The sequence below is a fragment of the Cibotium barometz genome, chromosome 65 (assembly GCF_041138505.1).
Source record: "Cibotium barometz isolate CiBa-2024 chromosome 65, ASM4113850v1, whole genome shotgun sequence".
Classification (NCBI taxonomy): domain Eukaryota; kingdom Viridiplantae; phylum Streptophyta; class Polypodiopsida; order Cyatheales; family Cibotiaceae; genus Cibotium; species Cibotium barometz.
Genome location: NC_141110.1, coordinates 4,633,341 through 4,639,965, shown reverse-complemented (window position 1 = coordinate 4,639,965; position 6,625 = coordinate 4,633,341). Strand labels below are relative to the sequence as shown.

At 40.3% G+C, this 6,625-nt stretch overlaps 1 protein-coding gene across 1 annotated transcript; it reads right to left on the bottom strand.

Moving 5' to 3' along the window:
• Positions 1–2,255: 2,255 nt before the first annotated feature.
• Positions 2,256–5,283, bottom strand: LOC147602856 (LRR receptor kinase BAK1-like). The gene is made up of 5 exons (XM_086797208.1): positions 5,178–5,283; positions 4,954–5,089; positions 2,662–2,733; positions 2,430–2,582; positions 2,256–2,328 (listed from the first exon to the last, which is right to left on the bottom strand). The coding sequence occupies exons 1-5, from the start codon at positions 5,281–5,283 to the stop codon at positions 2,256–2,258; spliced, it is 540 nt and encodes a 179-aa protein (XP_086653334.1).
• Between the last annotated feature and the right edge of the window lie 1,342 nt (positions 5,284–6,625).

The window sequence follows — 6,625 nt, the reverse complement described above, 5'->3', positions numbered from 1 at the left end:
CGCATATGCGGCAATTTTATCATATAACCATTTATCATATAAGTATACATATCAAGTAGTTGGTATCAATGTGTCATTGTTGTTTGATACCAAGTAGTTGATATATAACCATTTATCATATAAGTATACATATCAAGTAGTTGGTATCAATGTGTCATTGTTGTTTGATACCAAGTAATGCATTCAGGTACTCAGCTTGATTTTGTACATCTTTGCTTGTGGTGATAGCTTAAGTGTGTCAAATTTCAGTTGAATCCAATATTTTCTTCAAATCTTTAGCAAAAGGTGTATTCAGGTGTATCCAGGTATAGATTATACTTATATGAACCATTATATATATATATATATAATTCACTTGCATCTGTCGGTAAAAGCCTTGGTATCAATGTCGATAAATGTCTGCGTGTGTCGGTAAAAGCATCCGTAAATGTCTACGTCCGTCAGTATCTATGTGGGTATAAGAGTCGGTAAAAGCAAGGAAATACTTTGTTTTTGGGATGGAGGTAGGTACATTGATTTCAACAGGCATACCGTCGTTCATAGTATACACGACGATTTCGACATGGATACCGAATTTTATAGACTTATATTCCGATGTTTTGTTAGCGACGTTTTTATCGACGGGAGCATAGATGCTCGTGGGTTTTAAAGTGCAATTGTTTCATGTCAAAAAAAATTTTGGTATTTTATAGTCCTGTAGTACTGGATAAGGAAAGGTACAGAAAGAAGCATGAGTGAGGAAGAAAGAGAGAGAGACAGAGTGCGTGTGTGTCCAGGTGTGGAGCTTGGAGTAGAGAAAGAAAGTTTTGGCCAACTCTTCTACTACAGCAAAACAAAGATGAACAAAAGGTAGGGGAGTTAGGGGTATGCTGGGGAAACGGGCCAAGTGCCCAATTTATATATCTTTAATGGTGGTACAAGTGCTAGTACGAGTGCTAGTTACTAGTAGTGAAATTACGAGTGATCATGAAAATGCTGGTAGATCGATGGTACATATTGTTGGTACACTAGCATTCCCTTAAAGTGATTTCCACATAGATTGTCCATCCAAGTTTCATGTTTGTGAGAGACATTTGGAGTGATGCTTAGTCTCTCCTTTTGTTTTAGTAAAACAAAGCTTGTGGGTGGTCAGAAGGGTTTGACTTTGTTTAAGGGTGCATATTGTATCTTTTTCTTATACTATCTCTTCATATATTCATCCTTTATGCTTTTAAGGAATTTTCAAATTTGGTGATGAGAACTAGACTTCAAAGAAAGTTTGTGCATGTGATACCTTGAAAATTTTGGTTTCGGTTTAAACAATTTGCAAGAGTTAAGCCTTGCTGATTTTGAGCCTCATAAGGATGACTTTGCCCAAATTCCTTATTTTAAAACTATGATGAATATGATTGATCCTCACAAAGGATGACTTTGTCAAATTTTCTTTAGTAACCTTAACAAACATGATATTTTAGATCAAGAAGTTTTCAATAACCTCACTGAACTAGCTTGATAACATTGAATAAATATAATATAATTCATCAAAATATAACCAATTGATTGTGGCCACGCTACTAAATCCACTATGCATAACACTTTGGTTACTAGCAAAGCCATGGATGTCATTCACATTCTACACACAAGGAAGGACAAATTTAGATAAGCAAACACGGACTGTGATCTTTCATGCTTCATTTTAAAATCTTATGTCTTGTGCATCATCAAACACCCAACTGCTTACATCTTCTGCATCATCTACAGTTTTTAATCCTTTATGTCAAATATACAAGTACACCATTTCCTAATCAATAGGAGGAGGATCGTAACAGATCAAGGGTGATGATTATCAGCATTGTCATAGTTCAATGTATTACAACAAACAGTTTCTCTGTTGTGTTGGCATACAGTCAGGTTTGTACAATTTCTTGGACAACATGCGTTCAGCTTGAGGCAAAACAATTCATGTCATTGCTTAGCAAGGTTTGTTGATAGGTGGGCCACCGCACAGATCCGAATTCCCAGGATAAAAACTGCAGCCAAAGTCATAGTTGTAAGTAGGATATAAATAATATGTGTGTGTGTGTGAGAGAGAGAGAGAGAGAGAGAGGCTCAGAGATTTGTAACCTGTCGAGGTTATAGCGGCTGAAGGTTGTGGCCAAAAAACCGCTGAAGTCATTGCCGGAGACGTTGCTGGTCAGGCATAACGAGCACATATGTAACACATGGCTTAATCAAAGAAACATGCACACCTTGGAGAAAGTAGGATAACAAGGAGCTCATAAATTGACAAGATCGATTATGCCTATGGTTGCAGCAATGGTTCCGTTAAGGCGGTTGTTGTGGAGGCGCCTGTGCAATGCGAAACCCCCATACAGAGTCACATCGACGAGTGAAAACATACAGAGGCTCATTAGTGGGAGCATAGAAATGTAACCAGGAGGAGGTCTTACAGGAACTTGAGGTTGTGGGGTTGTTCAAAGTGCTCGAACTCCTGTGGAATGGGTCCCGTGAACTGGTTGTCGTAGAGATCTAAGGATCTCAGCGAGTGCAAGTTGCCAAGCTCAGAAGGGAGAGGCCCGCTCAGCTTGTTTTTGTACAGGTGACTGCAGTGCAGTCCTCGATGTCAAGGAATTGAAGCAGAATGAGCATCATCCAGTAAATGAAGAATTAAAATCTACATACAGACCTTGCAATGCGTCCAGGGTCCCCAACTCCGGTGCCAACGTGCCCGAGATCCCCTCGTCGCCCAGATCTCTGCAAGTTAACGGAACAAATTATCTCAAATCTGTAGGAATTAATGCTATAATGCCCGCATCTGTGTGAACGCACGTGAGAAATGAACGGACACACGAAGAGGCACAACTCAATAACTATATAAATGTAACCATCGTCAATCCATTAATCAACAACGATTCACAACTGTGAGCGCGTCTCCTTCTCCCGAGCCTTCTCCTTCTCGCTCTCGCTCTCGTGTATACTGCAGCCATGGCAACACCAGCATAGCTGTAGCCTCCCCTTCTAATTCTACATGGTATCATCGCCTACTTTCCTGGAGAGCCTGTGTGGGCCTGCATCGCCTCCGCTACCTTCGCAAGCCAAGTACAATTTCTTATACGTTGATCACCGACTTCCCGCTCGCTGCCAAGGATAGCTTTGGGTGCCTCCGCGACCTCGATTCCCTCTCCTATAACCACGGTGTGATGCTGCTGAGCCTCATCCAGAGCCTGTGCCTTGCCCACCCGGATGCCACATTTGCCTTCGTCCGACTACTACGATGCCTATATCAACGTACTCCAAAACAGCGCCACCTTTGTTAACCCCTTCTCTTCACCCGTATCGCTAGCTCTAGCAGCACCGATGCCACCTTAGGTCAGCAGCATCTGTCCCTCTCCACACGCAGCCTGATTCTTAACTACTCTCGTGCTACACCCTTCATCCAAGCTAGGCGCAGGACTCTATCCGGTGTGGTGGTATAGTCTGAAAACCTTCACACAGAACACAATATTTTTTAATAAAAATAAAACAATACACCTTCATGCCCACATAGACAACCATTAATAAGTTTTGTTATTATTTCAAATACTAATTTATTTTTAGTTTTTTTTAGTTAAAAACAACGAATCAATTCATACATTTTTACTAACAATAACTATAAATAATTAAAAACAATTTTAATTTAATAATTCACTCACATCACGAACATGCCTAAACATTCAGGCTATTCGTGAGCGCAAACATGCCTACTCTTTCAGGCTATTTGTGTGCACACATGACATTTTATACAAAAATGATAACAAATAATAATAATAATAATAATAATAATGATTAAAACAAACAAATCAATAACACAAATGGGCAAAGACCCACAAAAGGCAAAGACCTACCAAATGGGCAATGACCCATAAAACAGCCCAAAAAAGTCGTGGCCAGTGTCCCAAAGAGGACGAAAACACATGAGGTGTTAACAATGATCATCTCTAAAGCCCAAAAGCGGCAAGGAATCCCCAAGAGGGAAACAAACACAATTGAGCCCGTTTGAGTGTCTGCAGCACCCACGTGGCCAATCCCAGAAAGAAAAAAAAAACAAACTAAAACGCCGAAAGTGGCGAAGCCCAAGAGGCATGGAAACACAAAAGGGTGTTAATAAAGGTCACCCAAAATCTCTCTTAAAAAGGACAAATAGGTGTGACGCTATATCCTTAATAAGAATACCACTGTCTTTGACAAGCTACCTTAATGTAGCCTCTGAGCGATGACAAATTAAACTTAATTGTACATACACACTTGTAAAAAACATCGTTTCACATCTATATTTTTGATAATTCAACTCATACTCATATATTAATTTCCTTTTGACATGTACAAATGCAACTACATTTCATTCCCTTTATGTGCTTGAGGGGGAGAGCTCAATGGATGGTTCAAGCTCACAAAGAGAATCAAAGTGTTGCGGCTATAAAGCATCACCGACATCATTATTTCAAATGGAGTACCTAAAGTTGTCTTCGTCATCATCAACAACGACATCAACACTCATATACTTTTTAACCTTGTTCACCACATTCAATTGTTCACTCATGATATAAACAAAACATAGTATATCTCATGCATTCACAATACATACATCACTAGACACATAGCATGCTCTCACTTACCCTTATGCGGACATTCGCATTAAGGGGGAGTGTAGGAATTAATGCTATAATGCCCGCATGTGTGTGAACGCACGTGAGAAATGAACGGACACACGAAGAGGCACAACTCAATAACTATATAAATGTAACCAACGTCAATCGATTAATCAACAACGATTCACAACTGTGAGCGCGTCTCCTTCTCCCTCTCGCTCTCGCTCTCGTGTATACTGCAGCCATGGCAACACCAGCATGGCTGTAGCCTCCCCTTCTAATTCTACAAAATCAGACGACTCTCTACCTCCGAATCGCAACCACAGGGCGCGGGTGTCAAACGCACAGCCTAATCACGCGATTGTTATCGTCGCAGGTCACGTGGAACCACGTGCACGGATCCACTAGGGTCGGGTCCCAGCTCGCCAGAACGTTGTCGGGATCATCTGTGATGCGAGCCTTGAACGCCGTCAGCGCGTCCACTGCACCATGCAAAATAACTACATTACATAACGGCAACGGCAATAGCTTATTATATGACAGCTTGCAGGTTTAGATGACTAGCCCTACTATCACTGGAACTCGCCGAAGGGAGAACACTCGCAGACGAGAGCAGCAAATATAAAAGAACGGCGCAGGCGCATTTGGAAGTGGACGATTCTGCATTCGTAGCCATCTTCAGTTCTGTAGTGAAGACGAAGAGAGTTATCCCCTTAGATTCGCATCAAGATGTTTTATATGTGCCGCGGCGCGGAGTCGGCGGACGACTCCAAGTCGGCTGATTATTACAGTTTTTGATGGGTCTTTGAGTTTTTTGTTTTTTGTTTTTATGCTTATGCAATAAAAGGAACAAATAGATAAATTTATAGATAGCTTAGTAAGTATATTGTATTGTGAAATTAATGAACCCAGCGTGGAGATAATTTATTAATTGCGAGATTAAGACTTTGTCAAGACCTCACTTAAAACTTGATTGTGAGGTGTGGATGGAAGAGAACAATCATGTACATATTATATGTACCAGTCACATAGAAACTGGTATACCTACATGTGGAACGCAAATGCCACCATGGACAACACCCACAAAAAGTAGCAATCAAAATTACAACGGCTACAAAGCACATAGATTTAGTCTATTTTCTGGGTAGTCAGTTTGCTACATATGAGAAGGTTACCAAAAAACTAGTCCAACTTGAGCTTTTTTTGTGTAATTAACATGACCTATTTTAGGCAAGACTTCTTGTCCAACTTGAGCTTTTTTCATGTAATTATTATGGCCTACTTTAGGCGAAACAAGAAGCAATGAATAGGCCGAAGTTGTTATCACCATACCATATATGCAAATGCTATTTGTTGCTCTTCATAGAAAGTTTGTTTTTTTTCGTTTGCAACACATCTCATAGCATGTATGCTGATCTCACATATGTTATGGGTCCATACGTCGATGGACACTAACCATCTCCTGTGTTGTTTCTTGCTCGATATCCCTTGTGTCATGTAGGGCGTCTATCATGTCATCCATGTCTTGCTCCAAATATGCGAGAGAGTCTACCATAGTTTCTTCTTCACCACCATGAGGCTGATTAGTACTTGCTTGTGTCGTTATCCATCTAGTAATATGCTCGGGTTGAAGATCCAAGTAATCGATCTATTGCTCATTTCGAGGACACATCGCAACACCAAGTAACGCATTTATCATTTTTCCTTACACAGTCGTTTTGCAAATTTGGTACTTGCATGGATTACAAGGGCACAAGCATTTCTCCTCTACATTTGGGTGTCCCCCATGTTTGTAGTGTTCACACTATCCATGATTGTAAATTTATGTTTTTTGGGAGAGGAGGAGCGACCCCTTATATATTAGGCCATAGTCTAGACGGCCAAAGCTTAAACTCTAATGGGAAATGTGTCGGGGCGGGAAATTTCAAAACTTGTATACATTTTTACAATATAATAATCTTTCATCATCGAAAAATAGGTCTGAAAAATAGTCGAAAATGATGTTCGTAATTTTGTTG

Excerpts from the sequence above, each read along its gene's own strand:
- LOC147602856 (XM_086797208.1), bottom strand. The coding sequence starts at position 5,283 with ATGGCTACGAATGCAGAATCGTCCACTTCCAAATGCGCCTGCGCCGTT. Across the intron at positions 2,583-2,661 it reads CTGGACGCATTGCAAGGTCT|TCACCTGTACAAAAACAAGC; the intron begins GTATGTAGATTT and ends ACTGCACTGCAG. Across the intron at positions 2,329-2,429 it reads CCCCACAACCTCAAGTTCCT|GCGCCTCCACAACAACCGCC; the intron begins GTAAGACCTCCT and ends CGCATTGCACAG.